The sequence below is a fragment of the Ceratotherium simum genome, chromosome 10 (assembly GCF_057802395.1).
Source record: "Ceratotherium simum simum isolate JZ-2026a chromosome 10, ASM5780239v1, whole genome shotgun sequence".
NCBI lineage: Eukaryota > Metazoa > Chordata > Mammalia > Perissodactyla > Rhinocerotidae > Ceratotherium > Ceratotherium simum.
The window spans coordinates 57,189,891-57,210,830 of NC_141909.1; the positions used below are offsets into that span (position 1 = coordinate 57,189,891).

General features: G+C 36.1%; 1 protein-coding gene across 1 annotated transcript in view; it reads left to right on the top strand.

Moving 5' to 3' along the window:
* The window catches only part of COG3 (component of oligomeric golgi complex 3), a 76,691-nt gene that overhangs the window by 17,925 nt on the left and 37,826 nt on the right, over nucleotides 1-20,940 (top strand). Inside the window, exons 8-13 of the mRNA XM_004433641.3 lie at nucleotides 1,504-1,584; nucleotides 4,939-4,982; nucleotides 5,451-5,577; nucleotides 6,198-6,289; nucleotides 7,643-7,782; nucleotides 9,313-9,473. Coding sequence (XP_004433698.1) covers nucleotides 1,504-1,584; nucleotides 4,939-4,982; nucleotides 5,451-5,577; nucleotides 6,198-6,289; nucleotides 7,643-7,782; nucleotides 9,313-9,473 — 645 coding nt within the window. The remainder of the gene's footprint in view (nucleotides 1-1,503; nucleotides 1,585-4,938; nucleotides 4,983-5,450; nucleotides 5,578-6,197; nucleotides 6,290-7,642; nucleotides 7,783-9,312; nucleotides 9,474-20,940) is intronic.

Sequence of the window (20,940 nt, forward strand, 5' to 3'; positions counted from 1 at the left end):
TATAATAGTATGAGAAGTATCTAGTAATATATGATAAACAATAAAGTAAGTTTCAAACTATTTATCACTTAAAACATTTTCTTTTCTTGTCTTTTTCATGAAAATGTTGGAAGGAAATAAACCAAAATAATAAAAGTTCTGTCTGAGTGGTGGGATTACATATGATGGATAATTTTTTTTTTTTTTTTAATTTATTTTAACCCCAAAGCCCCAGTAGATAGTTGTATGTCATAGTGGCACATCCTTCTAGTTGCTGTATGTGGGACGCGGCCTCAGCATGGCCGGAGAAGCGGTGCGCGCCCGGGATCCGAACCCGGGCTGCCAGCATCGGAGTGCGAGCACTTAACCACTAAGCCACGGGGCCGGCCCTGATGGATAATTTGAAATTTTTCTTTACATGTGATGGATAATTTAATTTTCTGTATTTAGTAAATGTGTTTTTATTGAGTGCCTCCTTGATGCTTGGCATTGTACTCGGAACTGTACAATATCGAAAGGAGCTAACAAGGTCCCTGCTCTGATGGAGCTTATATTCAGGAGAAATAATCAGTGAAGAGGGAAACAAACAAATTAATCAATTGCAGATTGTAGTAGATGTGAGGTAGAAAATTAGCAGAGTGTAGGTTAGAAAATAAGAGTGGAGTTAGCTAGGATGGTCATTGAACACATTTCTTTTCTAAGAAAATAAAACCATAAAGATGATGCATTTTGTTTTTCAAGCTTACTTTCTAAAGAACATGGAATATCTTCTTGAGCTTTCAGTTCCAAGCCACTGATTTTTGGGTTGCATTTTACCATTCACATTGCTCTTAGCTGACATAACAGCCAGACTGTATGTATAATTTTTCTGTTTTGGAATTTTTTTGCTGAGGAAGATTTGCCCTGAGGTAACATCTGTTGCCAGTCTTCCTCTTTATTTTTTTGTATGTGAGCCGCCACCACACCATGGCCACTAACAGATGAGTGGTGTAAGTTTGCGCCTGGGAACTGAACCTGGGCCACCGAAGTGGAGCATGCTGAACTCAACCACTAGGCCACCAGGGCTGGCCCCTATTTTGCAAAATTTTTAATAAGTTTAGGAAACTAATACCTTATAAATACTAATACCTACTATGTGCTAGTGCTTTTACTATTGAGCTGCATAAAACCTTTATGAGTATATGTTATCACCGTTTAATGGATGCATTGAATCTCAGGTTAAGTAATTTGGCCAATGTCCTAGTCTCAGTAAGGGACCAAGTAAAAATCTAAATTCAAGTCTATTTGCCACCAAAAGTCGTGTAACATAAGGTAAATTTTAATTATAAAGAGGAGAGAGATGACAGTTCCACATAATTGTTTCTCATTTGTAGCAATAATAATGTTTAATCTCTCTGAGATTTTTCTCTCTAAGCTTTTGGTTGGCCAAGCAGTAGCCATTTGAAATGGTTTGTGTCACATTTTCCGAATAATTATTTCTTTGCTAATTATCTTCCTTCTCTATCCTCCCTCATGTTTCTTTAGGATCCTTCATCTGTACCTAATGCAGACAATGCCTTCACACTATTTTATGTGAAATTTCGAGCTGCTGCCCCCAAAGTCAGAGTAAGTCTATTGACATGAAATTTATTTAGCCAGCCTTTTTGAAGTACTACTGTATGTTAGGCCCTTTGCTGATATACCAGGAAGATGAACATGAATGAAGGTAGGCATTGTCCTTCCACGTTACAGCAGTGTATCTTTGAGGTGCCTTAAAACCACAGGGCAGGAAACAACTAGCTCTTCCTGTGATGCTCAGGGAAGGTTTCTAGATGAAGGTGATATTTGAGCTTAGGAAGCTCAGATCTATAGTGGACTTAAGGGGATAGATAAAGATATTTATGTATTTATAGGGAAGGTTGTAGAGACATAAATAAGACATGGATTTTGGGAGAACTTCATGTACCTTGTTCTGACAGGAACACGGGGCATTAGTAGGATGTGATGGTAAAAAAGACAAGAAAGATGGCAAAGACTATCTTACAAATAGTGTTACATGTCATGCTAATTCAGGAAAAGTGGAGAACCAGTGAAGTATTTTATTTTTTTTTTATTTTTTTATTTTTTTATAATTTTATTTATTTATTTTTCTCCCAAAGCCCCAGTAGATAGTTGTATGTCATAGCTGCACATCCTTCTAGTTGCTGTATGTGGGACGCGGCCTCAGCATGGCGGGAGAAGCGGTGCGTCGGTGCGCGCCCGGGATCCGAACCCGGGCCGCCAGCAGCGGAGCGCGCGCACTTAACCGCTAAGCCACAGGGCCCTGGCCCCAGTGAAGTATTTTAAATAGCAGAGTTATTTGGTCAGATTTGCCGTTTCATAAGATTAAGGATGCAGAATAAAGAATGGATTATAGTGAAGAGAGATTTGAGACCAGGAGGCCTGATTAACAAGGAAGATTTCACAGTAATCCAGGTGAGAAGTAGGAGTTGAATTAAGATGTTGGTAGTATATTCCATGAGGTTGGGAACATGTGCCTTATTTACTCTCCTTAGCACAATGTCTGGAGCATAAAGGAATGCACACAGTATTTATGTTGATTGAGTGATTAGAAATGGAGGGTGCAGAGAGTAGGTATGTGTCATATATTTAATACCATATCTGAGGTACAATTGACTGGAGCTGGTACATGTATCTTTTTTCTACTCATTGTGAAGTTACTAGAGAGAGTAGTCTACTTTTGCTGACTCTGACCTCGCTCCCTTCCTTGTTTCTCTCTTGAAAGTCAGTTGTAAGGAGTTTTTTGAAATAAGAGAAACTTGGTCTTGTTTATAGAAGATACAAGAGAAGAGTGGTTCGTTGATGGTATGAGGTTTAGATTGTGCCTGATTGGTTGCTTTTGCTTATTAGTCAAATGCCAATGATAAAAATTTGATTAGAAAAGAAATGGTATAGATAAGAGGGCTCAGTGTGGTGGGTGAATATAAAATAGTTGTATAATTATCAGTGGCTTTCCTACGTGCCATTTAACAATGGTAACCAATTAGTATATGTGATGGGGTCCGATTTATATTAGTGACAGAAAGCGTAAAATATTTACCTAGACATAACCTTATTGGAAATACAAGGATGAAGAAAATGACAAAATTAGACAGAAGATCATAAAAAATTGAATAAATGGTAAGTATATCTTGTTCCCAGTTTTGGAGACAATTTTTAAAATGTTATCTCCTCCTAGTGTAATTTATTAGTTAAATGTAATTCTAGCAAAAATTCCAATGGAATTTCTTTTTGGATGATCCTAAAATTCGTCTGATATAGTAAATAAGCAAGACTAAACAAGAACATTTTGAAAAATATGGTGATATTGATTTAAGAATTCACTGACAGATCATTGAAATGAAAAATTCTAGGACTTAGTGTATGAAGAAACATCAAGTCAAAGAGGAAAGGCTGAAATTTTCTGCATAGTATTGGAAAGTATTTGGGGAAAAAAGTAAGCTCTTATAACATTTGTACCAAAATACATTCTAAGTGAACTAAAGAGTTAAATGCAAAAATGATAAGCAGGGCCGGCCCAGTGGTGTAGCAGTTAAGTTCGGGTGCTTGCTTTGGTGGCCTGGGGATCACAGGATCAGATCCCGGGCACAGACGGACGTACCGCTTGTCAAACCATGCTGTGGCGGCATCCCATATAAACTAGAGGAAGATGGGCACAGATGTCAGCCCAGGGCCAATCTTCCTCAGCACAAAGAGGAGGATTGGCAACGGATGTTAGCTCAGGGCTAATCTTCCTCACAAAAAAAAAAAAGGAAAAAAATGATAAGCAGACCAAAAAAAAAGAAAAACCTAGAAGAAATTATTGGAAAAAAATTACAGAGTAAAAGATTAAGGATGTAAAAATTAAGTTTTCTGAATTTTAAACAGCAAAAGAAAAGACAGAAACTGGAGAGAATGTTTGTAACAGATAAGTAAGAAGGTTACTCTCTTTAATATATTAAGAATGCATACAAATCAGTAAGAAAGATGAATATCTAATATAAAAATGACCAGATTACTTATAGAAAATAGAAATTTAATGGTTAATAACCATTAAATATGAGCTCATTTTTAGCTTTAATAGAGAATACATTCAGTTTAAGGTTAGTTGGCATTTTTTTGTCTGTTAGAAATTAGCAGATTAAGGTGTAAATAGTGCTTTTGAGGATTTGGTGAGATGGGCAGTACTGCTAATAATGATTCCTTTCTGAAAAACATATTAGGAGAATGACTTAGAAGCCTCTAAAAATATTTCTCTCTTTTGACCCAGTGTTGGGGTCCTCAACTGTGAAGTAGGTACTATCATTATACCAGCTTTGTGTGGTAGGAAGTGGAATCTCAGAGAAGTGACCCAGCTCTCCTGGACTCAGGCAGCTACTGAGGAGCTGGCGCTCAAACCCTCTGGTTTCGGTCCAGGCCCTTTTAGCCACTGGGCTGTTATTCTTAGAAACAACCTAGATGTCTAACAGGAGAAGAATGGTTGACTTATGGTACATCTACCCAAGGGGATGTTATGTAGCCATTTAAAGTCATGTTTTAAATAGTATTTATAATGATAATTCATTGAGTACTAGGTGCCAGGCACTATGCTAAGGCTTTCTATTTACATTTTCATTTGATATTGAAAATTATTTAATAATATGAAAATGTTTTGAAATGTTAATTTTTCAAAGGCAGATTATAAAGCTGAGTATATAGTATAATTCCAGTTTTGTTTAAAAAGAAAAATATAGTAACTGTAGTGTGTGCATATAAAAAACTGAAAGAGTATTCTAAAATGTTAAGTGATTATTTTGTGGTATTATAGGTGATTTTTATGTTTAAACTTTTTTGTGTTTATAGATTCTCTAACATGAACATGTATCACTATTATAATCAGGAAATAATTAAAAGTATAACTAAAACAGATGGCTTTTTAATATATTTTTCTTTATTCTACAGACTCTTATTGAACAAATAGAACAACGATCTGAAAAAATACCTGAGTGAGTACCCAGAAGTTCTTCAATTTGCAAATTGCCTTCCCCTTGAAGTGCTATTTTTCCAAATCTAGTATGTCCCTGATATTTTCTGAGCAATTACCTTGCATCTGGTGCACGCTGTTTCTTGTAGCACACAACTTATTTGGGGGAGCAAGGTCAGAGACCTGATATAGCGAGTTTGCAAGGCATCTCTTTTTCCCAAAGCAGGATTTTCTTCTCATTTGGGTAGATGTAAAGTCTCTACTCTTGGAAGATTAATCTTTCTTTAAAATATAAAGGTTAAGGCACCCAGTTCATTATGATTTGGTTTTTCTTTATATACATAAGTATTTCTAATATTTGATGTGGGCAAATGAGAGGTAACCATATAGCATTACAGGTTTGGCAACTTATTCTGGGATTTAAGATCAGGTTTAGTTTACATGTCTGAAATCAAAAATTTTTACTCCAGTCTCATTTGCTTTTCCTCAGATACCAACAACTGCTAAATGACATCCACCAGTGTTACCTTGATCAACGGGAGCTCCTTTTGGGCCCTAGTATTACTTGTACTGTAACAGAGTTAACCAGCCAGAATAACAGAGATCATTGTGCCTTGGTAAGTTTCTGCTTGTTTTGATTTAATGTTAAACTTTCCTCTGAGCTGTGTTGATACCCAAAAGCTATACTTGGGTAAATAAATTTTGGTTCCCATATCAACAAACTTAAAGAATTTTTCTTTCACTTATGACAAATCTAGTTTAGTAATTAGCATTCAACTTGGTAAAATATTCTCATTTTGATCTATTTTTTGAGGGTGAAGATTCACAAATAAGTTTCATTCCTTGAAAGATGAAGTTTCAAAGTTTGTGGATTTATATTCACAATGTAATCTTAGTTTTTGCTGCAGAAGTGCTTTTTTGTTTAGTGTGATTTTAATTCATACTATAGAAAAATATGTAAAGATTCATTTTTTAAATATCCCCCTTTCAACTAGAAAAGTAATTTATTTTCATTGTCAAAAGTTTAGAAAGTAATGCATACAAGAGAAAATAAAAATCACCCACATTCATATTATGCAGTAAACCATTGGACACCAGCCATTTTCTGTTCTTCACATAAGTTGTTTTGTGAAGAAAATGCATAATCTCTGTGCAAATAAAATATTTGCTCTATTTCATAAACGCTGGAATTGTTGTGTGTCTTTAACTGTAGGTGGTGTGTGTTTGTTTCCTGCAGATTCGCAGTGGCTGTGCCTTTATGGTCCATGTATGCCAGGATGAGCACCAACTTTACAATGAATTTTTCACAAAACCAACACCAAAATTAGAGTAGGTGATACACGGAATCTAAATCTTGTTTTTAAGATTTAATTTGCTAATGACCATAATGGCTTATTATATTATACGAGTATTCTAAAATTAACTGCAGAGTGTTTTAACTTTTGTGGGTGTGTGAATAGAATATTGTTGGGTGGGACAGTGGTTATTTATCTTAAAATAAATATGCACTTTAAAGGCCAGCATGCTTTCATGTTCATATTTAAAGGCCAACAAACAACATATTGTTTATAATGTAATTATGGAGACAATCTGATATAATAGTAAGAATCCTGTAACTTAGTCTTAGGATCTGTATCCCTATATCTGCATTAAGTATAATAATTCCTTCTAGTTAAAAAATTCTGTGATTCTAACTAATGAAAGACACTTAAAAATGCAGACACTGTTTAATATCCTTTTCCTTATTTTTCTCCAAGTGTCTTTAGATCCTCTCTTAGTCAGTTTTGGTTTCTTCATATTGGTGATTTTGACTCTTACGAAGATTCCAAGATTATGACCCTTGCAATGGAAAGGAGACAAATTTATCTTATGGTTTTGATTGGGTTGATCACTTTTGATGAAATAGTATATATAGATGAGTACTATTGACAATATGAAGAATATGGGCAACCTAAATTTTTCTTTTCAAATGTTGAAAATGGTCAAAATACTTGTATGTCCAAAGTTCTTTGCAGTTTATTTATCTAAATCTGTAAGTATTCAAGAATTTTGAATCTGTCTTTCCTGGGGAAAATGATACCATTTGATTCACAGTGATGTAGAATATAAAAGGATAATTAAGTCCACTGAAATTTTTTTATTGATTTTGAAAGGACGTATACAAAATTATTGCTGAAATAAGTAAAAGTTGTAATAAATTGACATTCGTCTGGGGGCAGCTGATTTTTTTTTTTTTTAATAATTTTATTATTTATTTTTTTCCCACCAAAGCCGCAGTAGATAGCTGTATGTCACAGCTGCACATCCCTCTAGCCTCTGCATGTGGGACGCGGCCTCAGCATGGCCGGAGAAGCGGTGCGTCGGCGCACACCCGGGATCCGAACCCGAGCCGCCAGCAGCGGAGCGCACGCACTTAACTGCTAAGCCACGGGGCCGGCCCCAGGGGGCAGCTGATTTGAATTGACCTCTGAGGATCACTTATTGATTCTGAGCTTTTAAAGCCAAAACAGTTTACAGAATTCCTTTCAGCCTTTCATTCCTCATTATATAATATTTGCATATAACTATTTTCCAGTAGATTTTTATTACTTTTATTGGCTGGAAGAAATCACTGATGCCTTTTAAACTGTTAGAAAATCCTGAAAAGACTACTAACAACTATGTTTTATTCCTTCATTTTAGTGAACTCTTGGAGAAACTGTGTGTGTCTTTGTATGATGTCTTCAGGCCGTTGATCATTCATGTTATTCACTTAGAGACTCTATCAGAACTTTGTGGGATTCTTAAAAATGAGGTGCTTGAAGATCATGTACAGAACAATGGTAAATGATAAGTAGAAGTGATCACTTTAAAGATCTTTTAAATTGTGTCTGTGGCTCAGTGAATTTGAAAAAGATTAGCTCCTTCTGCCCCCAACCTGTTCACCTGTATAAATTTAATATCTTTGAAGCCTGGGTTGATACTTTGTCCCTTTCTGAATCAAGATGCACCTTATTCGGTGACTAAGGTACAAATTAAATGGGGAAAGAATTTTAAAATCTAGGCAAAATTAGTAATAAAATAATTATAGTTACTTTTGTTTCTGGCATCTGAAATCCAGAGAGAACTGACCATCAGTTTTAGGTTAGGCATTTCTAGTATACTGTTACAAGAATACATAAAGTAATTGACTATATTGTGTACTCTTGATTAAAAAACAGGAATTATTTTAGCGTACATACATAGTAATGATTCCTCTTTTTTGAAATTACAAATGAAGAAAAGCAGTTCTCTGAAACAGCTCTACTTTATCCATCTGATATAGTCAATATTTGATTTGATTGTCATAGAAACATGATTTTCTTAATGATACTTAGCTTTAAAAAGTACCCTTCATTTATTTATTTTTTTTTCCCCCAAAGCCCCAGTAGATAGTTGTGTGTCATAGCTGCACATCCTTCTAGTTGCTGTATGTGGGACGTGGCCTCAGCATGGCTGGAGAAGCGGTGCATCGGTGCGCACCCGGGATCCGAACCCCGGGCCGCCAGCAGCGGAGCGTGCACACTTAACCGCTAAGCCCCGGGGCCAGCCCTAAAAAGTACCCTTCAAGTAATCATTTTACTGATGAAAATTATTGTCCTCCCTTTAACTTTCCTTAGGAGACACTATAGGTTTGTTATTCTTCCAGAGTTTCTTCTGCATTTAGTTCCTTCTAAGATGTACATTTTCTTGCTTCTGAATTAAAGATGATTTTTTAAATTAATGTGAGTATTTATCTGATTGTGTAGTGTCTCCAACTCCCCAGCCCTTGGAAAGCTGTTACTGAATGACTGGTGTGTCTTAACATTGATACATCTTAGAAATGAAGAAATTCTGTATAAACTCATATCTCATTTTATTTTTTTTACTCTTTTTTCACAAAAACGTCATTTAATATCTGTGAGACTCAATTTATTTGTAAAATAGGGATGATAACTCAATTAATAAGCTGCCTTAGCTATCTCTCAGGAGTGATCTGAAGCTATATAAGATAACTTTTTAAAAGCACAAAGAAATTTAAAATTCAGATTTTATTATTCATATTAATAATACAGATAGTTTCACAGAGTCCCAGGAAGAAGGTGTAAGGGCTAATTTATTTCCCAATTTTAAATTTGAGGAAATTGAAAGACATTTATTAATTTTTTTAAGGTCATTGAGTCATACTGAAATAGAATATAACCAAGTCCCTGAAGCTTGGGGTATGAACAAGTTCATAGTATGAACAAGTGGTTCATACTATTATTACTAGGCAATTTAGTAATATTTTTGTTTGTTTAAAGAAAGTATTTTTTCCAAACTTAAGAGAATGGATGATTTCACTTTTTTATCAGCTGAACAACTGGGGGCCTTTGCAGCTGGAGTAAAGCAGATGTTAGAAGATGTACAAGAGCGGCTGGTCTACCGAACCCACATCTACATTCAGACAGACATCACAGGCTACAAACCAGCTCCTGGAGATCTGGCCTATCCTGATAAGTTAGTAATGATGGAGGTAAGTCTCCTTACTTGATCTCTTCCCCTCCCCACACAGCTTTTGGATGTTTTATACTAGTGAAAAGACAATTTTTCTTTTTAATTCTCACTCAAGATGTAAAAGCAAGATAAACTTGCCATAAAATCATAGGAAGTAAAATTGAACAGAAATAATTTGTTAGATTGTCTTTCCTTCAAGTTGTATTTTATAAACATTCTTTCAGTTCTTTTCCCTTTTCCAGGAAATACACATTCTCAATTTTTAAATTGAATTAGTGCTTCCTGTGATTTTTCCGTTTTCTCACAAGTGGCATGGAAGAGGGTTGATAATGTAGAAGCCGCCATAGTTGATGGTCGTGTAACCATGTGTCATGCTGTCACATAAAAACCCTGGAGGCCATCTCCTCAAAATTATACAGTACTGATGTCCAATTTATGGATTGAAGACTTAGGTTTATCTCATTGATCTTTCAGTTACATACTTAACTTCATGTTCTTTCAGTGCTGGACAGAGTTTAAATAATGCCTAGGATATTAGTGCGAAAACAGAATTAGAACCTAGAAGTTTTTTAATGGAAGATTCAAATATAAGCAAAAGTAGAGAGAATAACAGTGAACTCTTACATGCCATCACCCCACCTTCCACATGGCCAGTTTGTTTCCGTGTTGGAATAACCATTAGTTATTTTGGAGCAAATTCCAAACGTCATTTTATCAGTAAATACTTCAGTAGGTAACTTTAAAAGGTATGGGCGCTTTTTTTTTTGCAGTAAAGTTTTTTTTTTTCAGTCAATTATTGAGAAATAATTGACATACATCACTGTATATAAGTTTAAGGTGTACAGCATGATGGTTTGATTTACATGTATTGTGAAACAATTACCGCAGTAGGTTTAGTTAACATCCATCATCTGTTATAGATGCAATAAAAAGAAAAGAAAAAAATTTTTCCTTGTGATGAGAACTCTTCTACTCTCTTAACAGTTTTCCTGTATATCATACAGCAGTGTTAACCATAGTCATCATGTTGTACATTACATCCTTAGTACTTATTTATCTTATAACTGGAAGTTTGTACCTTTTGACCACTTTGCTCCAGTTCCCCCTCCCCTCATCCTCTGCCTCTGTTAACCACAAATCTGATCACTTTTTCTATGAGTTTGATTTTTTTGTGTGTGTGGTTTTTTTCTTAGATTCTACGTATAAGTGAGATCATACAGTATTTGTCTTTCTCTGTCTTTCTTATTTCACTTAGGATAATGCCTTCAAGGTCCATCCATTTGTTACAAATGGTAGAATTCCCTCGCTTTTTTTTGGCTGAATAATACTCTGTTGTATATGTATACCACAACTTCTTTATCCGTTCTTCCATTGATGGACACTTAGGTTGTTTCCATGTCTTGGCTTTTGTAAATAATGCTGTTGTGAACATGAAGGTGCAGATATCTTTTTTTTTTTTTTTTTGCAGATATCTTTTTGAGCTAGTGTTTTCATTTCCTTTGGATATGTTCCCAGAAGTGGGATTGCTGGATCATATGGTAGTTCTATTTTTAATTTTTTGAGGAACCTCTGTACTGTTTTCCATAGTGGCTGTATCAGTTTACAATCTCACCAACAGTGCACAAGGGTTTTCTTTTCTCCACATGCAGGCCAGCATTTGTTATCTCTTATCTTTTTGATGATGGCCATTTTAACAGGCATGAGGTAATATCATATTGTAGTTTTTTTTGTGTGTGTGAGGAAGATCAGCCCTGAGCTAACATCCATGCCAATCCACCTCTTTTTGCTGAGGAAGACCGCCCCTGAGCTAACATCTGTGCCCATCTTCCTCTACTTTATATGGGACGCCACCACAGCATGGCCTGACAAGCGGTGTGTCGGTGCGCGCCTGGGATCTGAACCTGGGTCGCCAGAAGCAGAGCGCATGCACTTCACCACTATGCCACAGGGCCGGCCCCGTCATTGTAGTTTTAATTTGCATTTCCCTAATGACTACTGATGTTGAGCATCTTTTCATGTACCTGTTGCCCATTCATTTTTTTTTTTTTAAAGATTTTATTTATTTTATTTTTTGCCCCCAAAGCCCCAGTGGATAGTTGTATGTCATAGCTGCACACCCTTCTAGTTGCTGTATGTGGGACTCGGCCCCAGGATGGGCAGAGAAGTGGTGCCTCGATGCGAACCCGGGATCCGAACCCGGGCCGCCAGCATCGCAGCGCGCGCACTTAACCACCAAGCCACAGGGCCGGCCCGCATTCATTTTTCTTCTTTGTAAAAATGTCTATTCTGGTCCTCTGCCCATTTTTTAATTGGATTATTTGTTTTTTTTGCTATTGAGTTGTTTGAATTCTTTATATATTTTGGATATTAGCCCCTTAACAGATATATGGTTTGCAAATATTTTTTCCCATTCCATAGGTTGGCTTTTTACTTTGTTGATGGTTTCTTTTGCTGTGTGATGGTTTCTTTTGCTTTTTAGTTTGATATAGTCCCACTTGTTTATTTTGATAAGGGCACTTGTATCTTTAGCACAACCATAATACAGTTATCACACCAAAAACATTGTTTATAGTTCCTTAATATCATCAAATGTTCAGTTGAATCTAGGGTTTTTTCAGATTCACTAGTTAATATTTTGTCACATTTACTTTATTTTTTTGTGTATGTTTTATTGCTAACCATTTGAAAGTAAGTTGCAGACATCATGATATTTTACTCCTAAGTACTTCAGTTCTTATTCTCCTCAGAATAAAAACATTCTCCACATAACCACAATGCCATTTTTACATATATGAAAATTAACATTAATTCAACAATATTATTTATATACAGTTTATATTCAGATTTCCCCAGTTGTCCTTCAAATGTCTTTTATAACTAGATTAAAAAATTTAAAAAGTGGGATCCAGTCAAGGTTACTGTCTTTCCCCCTCCCTTTTTTTTGTTTTTATGACTTTGACTTTTTTGAAGGGACCAAGCCAGTTTTATTGTAGGATGTGTCATATTCAGGGTTTGTCTGATTGTTTCTCTCATGTTTAGATTCAGGCTAAACTTTTTTTTTTTTGCAAGAATACTACATAGCTGATGTGTACTTCTTACTTCGTCAAATCAAAGGCACATAATGTCAGCTTGTTCCGCTATTGGTTAAGGTAGTGATTGCTAACTATTTTCATTATAAAGGTATATTCTCCCCTTTGTAATTAGTAAGTGATGATGAGATGATACTTTGATTTCATGTGAGTTCCCCAACATCTTTTCACTCAGTGATTTTTGCAACCTTTAATGATCTTTGCCTGAACCAGTTATTACGTTGAGGATAGCAAAATGGTGATTTTCGTATCTGCCATTTCTTCTACATTTATTAGTTGGCATTCTACTGTAAAGAATTAATTTCCCTTTCTCCCTCTCTCTTTTTTCCCTACCCTTGTCTCTTGTAGACTAGTGGATTTTTTAAAAAAATCATTATATTATAATTCATCGCCATCAGTATTCTTTTTGATGCTCAAAATTGTCCCAAATACGACTAGTGGAATTTCCTTTAGATTGGTTTAAAGGACAAAGGTTCTTTTGACATGTCCCCATAATCTGAGTACTTCTTTCTTTTTTCTTAAACAGCTTTTTTGTGATATAGTTTACAAACCATACAATTCACCCATTTAGAATTTATAATTCAGTGGTTTTTAATATATTCGAAGATCTGTGCAGCCATCACCGCAGTCAATTTTAGACTATTTTCATCATCTCAGAAAGAAACCCTGTGCTCTTTAGCTATCCCTCTCCTACCCTAGCCCTAGGCAAACACTAATTTCTGTCTCTATGGATTGCCCTGTTCTGTACATTTCATATGAGTGAAATCTTATAATATGTGGTCTCTTGTGACATCTTTCACTTAGCATAATGTCTTCATGTTTCATCCATGTTGTAGCGTATTAGTACTTCACTCCTTTTTATGGCTGGATAATATTCCAGTGTATGGATAAACCACATTTTGTTTATCCATTCATCCATTGATGGATACTTGCGTTGCTTTCACTTGTGGGCTGTTATAAATAGTACTGCTATAAACATTCATGTGCACATTTTTGTGTGGACATGTGTTTTCATTTCTCTTGTGTATATGCCTAGGAGTGGAATTTCTGGGTCATATAGTAACTGTTATGTTTAATCCTTTGAGGAACTGCCAGACTGTTTTCCAAAGTGACTGCACCTGTTTACATTCCCACCAGCGGTGTATGAGGGTTCTAATTTCTCCACGTACTTGCCAACCCTTGTTAGTATTTGACTTGTTGATTCTAGCCATCTTAGAATGGGTGTGAAGTGATATCTCATTGTGGTTTTGATTTGCATGTTGTCCTTGAATCATTTGTTCCAGCATTCTGTCCAGTTGTCTCAGCATCATTTGTTGAAAAGGCTGTTCTTTTTCTGTTGGATGGTCTTGGCACCCTTGTTGAAAATCAGTTGATCATAGATTTATGGGTTATTTCTGGACTCACAGTTTTATTCTGTTGATCTTTATGTCTGTTTTATTTTTTATTTATTTATTTTTTTATTTATTTATTTTTCCCCCAAAGCCCCAGGCGATAGTTGTAAGTCACAGCTGCACATTCTTCTAGTTGCTGTATGTGGGACGCGGCCTCAGCATGGCCGGAGAAGCAGTGCGTCTGTGCGCGCCCGGGATCCGAACCCGGGCCGCCTGCATCGGAGCCCACGCACTTAACCGCTAAGCCACAGGGCCGGCCCTTTATGTCTGTTTTAGTGTCATTACCAGACTGCCTTGATTATTGTTGTTTTGCAATAAATTTTGAAATTGGGAAGAGTAAGGTCTCCTATTTAATTCTTCTCTTTCAAGATTGTTTTAGCTATTCTTGGTCCCTTGCAATTCCATATGAATTTTAGAATCAGCTTGTCAGTTTCTACGAAGAAGTCAGCTGGGATTTGTCAGGGATTGCATTGCATCTGTAGATGAATTTGGGGAGCATTGCCATCTTAACAATGTTAAGTCTTCTGATTAATGAACATGCGATATTTTTCAATTATTTAGATCTTCTTGAATTTTTTTCAACATTGTTATGTAGTTTTCAGAGTATAAATTTTACACTTTTGTTAAATTTATTCCTAAGTATTTTATTCTTTTCGATGCTATTGTAAATGGAATTATTTTCTTAATTACATTTTTGGATTTTTCATTGCCAGTGTATAGAAGTATATTTGATTTTTATATATTGATCTTGTATCTTGCAACCTTGCTGGACTAGCTTATTAGTTCTAATAGTCTTTTAGTGGATTCCTTAGGATTTTATGTGTGTGTATATATATATATATAAGAGATCATGTTGTCTGCAAATAGAGATAGTTTTACTTCTTTCTTTCCAATCTTGATACCTTTTATTTCTTTTTCTTGCCTAATTGCGCTGACTAGAACCTCCAGTACAGTGTTGAATAGAAGTGGTGAAAACAGATGTCCTTGTCTTATTCCTGATCTTCCGGGGAAAGTATCCAGTCTTTCACCATTAAGTATGATATTAGCTGTGGGTTTTTTGTGTATGCCTTTTATCAGGTTGAGGAAGTTCCCATTTATTCCTAGTTTATTGAGTGTTTTTATCATGAAAGGGTTTTGGTTTTTGTCAAATGCTTTTTCTGCATATATTGGGATGGTCTGGTGATCTTAGTCTATTGACATGATATATTACATTAATCGGTTTTTGGAAGTTAAACCAACCTTGTGTTCCTGGGATAAATCCCATTTGTTGTGGTATATAATTCTTTTCATATGTTTCTGGATTCAGTTTGCTGGTATTTTTTTTTTTTTTAAAGATTTTATTTATTTATTTTTTCCCCCCAAAGCCACAGTAGACAGTTATATGTCATAGCTGCACATCCTCCCAGCTGCTGCATGTGGGACGCGGCCTCAGCATGGCCGGAGAAGCGATGCATTGGTGCGCGCCCGGGATCCGAACCCGGGCCGCCAGCAGTGGAGCGCAAGCACTCAACTGCTAAGCCATGGGGCCGGCCCATTTTGCTAGTATTTTGTTGAAGATTTTTGCATCCATATGTGTAAGAGATACTGGTCAGTAGTTCTCTTTTCTCTTGCTGTCTTTGTCTGGTTTTGATATCAGGGTAATACTGCCCTCAATAAATTGAGTTGGGAAGTATTCCCTCCTCTTCTATTTTTTGAAAGAGTTTGTGAAGAATATTGGTATTAATTCTTTAAGTGTTTGGTGGAATTCAGTAGTGAAGAAATCTGGGCCTAGTCTTTTCTTTGTGCGTAGATTTTTTTATTATTAATTCAGTCTTTTCTCTTGTTTTGGGCCTATTCAGATTGTCTATTTCTTCTTGAGTCAGTTTCAGTACTTTATGTCTCTATAGGAATTTTTCCGTTTCGTCTAAGTTATCTAATTTGTTGGCATATAGTTGTTCATTTACATTTTTTATTTCTATAAGGTTGGTATTAATGTTCCTTGTTTCATATCTGATTCCAGTAATTTGAGTCTTCTCTCTTTTTATCTTGATCAATCTAGATTTCTTTGCTTTCTTGCACAAGATTATTCAGGCACTCACCTTTTACATTCCTTGCCCTAGACCTACTAGAGTCAGCTGTTTCTTGAAGAAGCTTTGGTTCCTTTAAGAGAGAGGAGAGTGGTTTTTAGAAACTAAGATCTGAATGTTATATGTTTTCATTGCTAACAATAGATGTCATTACTTCTAACCCCTTTTACAGACCAGACGTAGAAAATATATATTTTTAAATATCATGAGTTCACACTGAAACCACCAATTCAAATCCAGTTCCGTAGGGTTCCTCCTCATTTTCCCCCATTCCATATTGGTATCTCCCTTCTCTCACAAAAGAAACTCTGGCTTCCATCACCTATTATTTTTATTTTATTTTATTTTTTTATTTTTCCCCCCAAAGCCCCAGTGGATAGTTGTATGTCGTAGCTGCACATTCTTCTAGTTGCTGCACGTGGGACTCGGCCTCAGGATGAACGGAGAAGTGGTGCCTCGATGCGCACCCGGGATCCGAACCCGGGCCACCAGCATCGCAGCGTGCGCACTTAACCACCAAGCCACAGGGCCGGCCCATCACCTATTATTTATTTACTCATTTGCTCCAAGTTGCAACATACACAAAAATACTTTCAGAATCACACCACCAACACCATAACTGACAATAAACTTACTAAATTCAAGATTTTTTTACTTCTTTTTGTCCTTAGAGTATATCCTACTAAGATATCCGATCAGATTACTATCACACTTAAACCTTTGATTCTAATTATAGATCTGAAGATTTTGAACTAAGAGCTAATCTCTTTAAACTAGGGATATGCCCATGGAAGATTCCCATTTGCATGGCATAGGGGGAAGTGTAGAGTCAGACAAATGGAGATTCAAATCCTAGCTCTGTCAATTAGTAGCTGTTACTTAGCTTCTATGAATATGTTTCATTATTTGTAAAATAGGCGTAACAATACTGACCGTGGAGCGTTGTTGTGAGAGTAGAGATAATGGCTAGAAAGCACTTAACCTAGTAGTCATACAGTAGACAGTGGCTGTTATTGTTCAACCCTTGAAATATTTAAAAACATAACATTTGACTATTTTTAGAAGTCTTTAATGAATTCATTTAAGTAATGAGTGAAATATCCAACTCATTAGTTAAAATGTTTTTTAATTTTAATTTTTTTCCATTTTTATTGAGATATGATTGATATATAACATTGTGTAAGTTTAAAGTGTGCAACGTAATTTGACACATATATAGTGAAAAATTCACCATAAAAAGGTTAGTTAACACATCCATCACCTCACATAGTTACAATTTTTTGTGTGTGTGGTAAGAACTTGTAAAATCTACTCTCTTAGCAGCTTTTGAATATACATTACAGTATTGTTAACTATGTTGTGATGCTGTACATTAGATCCTCAGAACTTATAACTGGAAGTTTGTACCCTTTAGTTACCTTCACCCATTTTTCACACTCCCCATTCCCCACCTCCCACCCCTGGCAACCTCCAATCTATTCTCTGTTTCTGTGAGTTCAAGATATTTATTATTTTTTAAAAATAAGACATTTGGCTGATTAGTAAAGGTGAGTTTTGATGTCTCTGCTTTTCTGTATTTAATATGAAAGGAGTTGTTCTTTCAGATTCCCTTACCTATAAGAATGTGACTATTCCTTAATCTATTAAAACAAATTACTTGATCTAGTTTGTTTGAAAAAATATTTAAAATGAAAATTTTTTTTTCCTTGGTGAGGAAGATGGGCCCTGAGCTAACATCCATTGCTAATCTTCCTCTTTTTGCTGAGGAAGATTAGCCCTGAGCTAAAATCTGTGCCAGTCTTCCTCTATTTTGTATATGGGATGGCGCCACAGCAGGGGTTTATGAGTGGTGTGTAGGTCTGCACCTGGGATCTGAACCTGCGAACCCTGGGCCGCCAAAGAGGAGCGCTCAAACTTAACCACTATGCCACTGGACCGGCCCTAAAAATACATTTTTAAAAGTAGTAAAGTAAAGATTATCAGTAGCCTGGTTAGTTATTTGAAAAGTTCCAAAGGAAATTTTGGTGCTAGTGAATTTGAAAATGTCCCTTGAAATAATTTTGCTAAGTCATCACATGTTTCTAACATTTTTAAAAGTGTTATCTAATTTTGCTAGGTTTATAAACTATCCTTGCTTAATTATCAACACTTTATAGCAGGAGTGTTGACGGACTTAAATCTATTTGTCTATGAAAAATAGATTAAAGTCCATTTCTGCATAGGTGTATCCTATATTCATCAACATACCTTTTGTTACCAAGTGGTAGTCTTTGTTGTTAAGTTATCAAATGTGGCTCAGATATTATCTTGTTTTTCTCTAGACTGCTTCTCCTGGATGTCATACATCCTGATTTTTTTTTTCTTTTTTTTAAAAGATTTTATTTTTCAGAGCAGTTTTAGATTTACAGAAAAATTGAGAAGATAGCACAAAGAGTTCCCATATATCCTGTACCCAGTTTCCTCTGTTAATTAACATCTTATATTAGTATGGTACATTTGCCACAGTTAATGAACCAGTAATGATACATTGGTACTAACTGAAATCTATAGTTTATTCAGATTTCCTTAGTTTTTATTTAATGTCTTTTCTGTTCTAGGATGCCATTTACAATACCACATTACATTTATTTTTAGCGTCGTCTTAGGCTCCTTTTGGCTGTGACATTTTCTGAGACTTTCCTTGTTTTTGTTTTTTTTTAATTTTTTTTTTTTTGTGAGGAGGATTAGCCCTGTACTAATAACATCTGCCAATCCTCCTCTTTTTTTTGCTGAGGAAGACTGGCCCTGGGCTAACATCCGTGCCCATCTTCCTCCACTTTATATGGGACACCGCCACAGCATGGCTTGCCAGGCGGTGCATCGGTGTGTGCCCAGGATCTGAACTGGTTAACCCCAGGCCACCGCAGCGGAGCGCGCACACTTAACCGCTTGCACCACCAGGCCAGCCCCCCAAGACTTTCCTTGTTTTTGATGATTTTACCAGTTTTGAGGAGAACTAGTCAAGTATTTTGTAGGATGCCACCTCTGTTGGAATTTGTCTGATGTTCTCTTCATGATTAGACTGGTGTTATGGGTTTTGAGGAGGAAAACCATAGGGTAAAGGACCATTTTCAAGACCTGATATCAAGGGTGTATACTATCAGCATGACTTGCCACTGTTGGTATTGACCTTGATCACCTAGCTGAGGTAGCAATGTCAGGTTTCTCCACTGGAAAGTTACTCTTTTTCCTCCTTTTCCATACTGTTCTCTTTGGAAGGAAGTCCTGTGTGCAGCCCATATGTAAAGAGTGGGGAATTAACGCTACTTCCTTGAGGGCAAAGTATCTACATGAATTATTTGGAATTTTTCTACAGTGGAGATTTGTTTCTTTTCCCTCCATTTATTTATTTATTCAATCACTTATTGATATTAGTATGGACTCATGGATATTTATTTTATGCTTTGGGTCCGCTGCTCCTTTATTTTGTTGCTCAAATAGTTCCAGCTTTGGCCATTGGGAGCTCTTTCAGTTGGTTCCTATGTCCCTTTGACATACCGCCTTAATGTAAGGTTTTGTTTTGTTTTTGAGCACTCCTTATTTTCTGGCACTACAAGATGTTCCTGGCTCATCTTGTCTATTTCCTGCCTTAGCCCTAGAATCGGCCATTTCTTCAAGGAGTCCTGGCTTATTTGGAGAATGGTATTAGAAACCAAGATTTGGGTGTTAGGTATGCTCATTGCTATGGGGTTTGGTGCTTCTGGGTCCTCTCAGCTCACAGAGCAAAGAAATACATGTATGTATTCTAACCCATTCCTGTTGCTCCACATCCTCACCAGCATTTTAACCTAACTTATTTCAATGCCCTGACTGAAAAATGATAGTAATATGTATGTTTGTTTTAAAGATAACAGGCTCGAAATATACCAGCACTTACATATTGTTTTAAGAAGGTTCTCCTAAACTTTCATCCCTTCTTCTGACTTCTATTTAAATTTGTTATATTTTGGATAGTTATATTAATTATTTGAATAGTACTGTTTTTATAATACATCATAACCTTGCAGGGATCAGATATATGATAGGTAGGGCATGTAGTGTTGGGGCTGTTTATTGTCCAGCTTTTGTTATTCTGCAGGCTCATAGTAGGAATTCTTTTGGTGTCTGGGTATTGTTAATAATTCTAGGGAGCAGATGGGTAGTCCATTTGCAGAAGTTACCTTGACTCTGAAGGCCACAGAATGGATATGGTGAAGACTAATTGTGTTTCTCAGCCCAATCTAGGGAATTGTGCTTTCTCCCCTTCATCTGCTCCTTTCTTTCTCTTCTTTATGAATATCAGTTTTTATATTATAGATAGAAAGCTTGTTTTAATAGTTCTGATAGGATGCTAGGATCCCCCGGAGTGTAATTTAGTATGTTTATTGAGTCATCACCTGGCCAGTATCCTGGATGCTTTCTTGTGTAGACCTTTTGGTTTAAGGGTACCACTTTCAGTAAATATGCTTGCTTTGTTTTTTTTTTGGTGAGGAGTTGGGGTACAAGGTGCTCTGGCTGTGACATCTGTGTGCCATTTAGGGATTAGCTATACTTTCTGGTTTCTGCATGCAGAGTGAGAGGACTGGCTGGGGTGATATGGAGTCTGTCTCCTAAAGAGTTCTCTGGCTGTTCTTTTTGGCAGTAGCTAGGTGTCTGTTAGGCCTTCAGTTCCTTATATTTCCACCTTTATAACCAATATAAATTAGTGGGATTTTCATTACTAACTTAGTAGTTAGTGTATATTTGATGATGTTCTTGAAGCAGTGAAGAAGGGTTAAATAGTCTCAGTCCATAAGTTAATTTAAAAAAATCTTTTTAAAAAATAGCGTACTGTAGCTAATCTCACATAAAGAGAAAACCTGTTGTTTGGATTGGCCAGTTACTTGATAAAAGCATTTCTGATATTCAGAATGTATCCAATC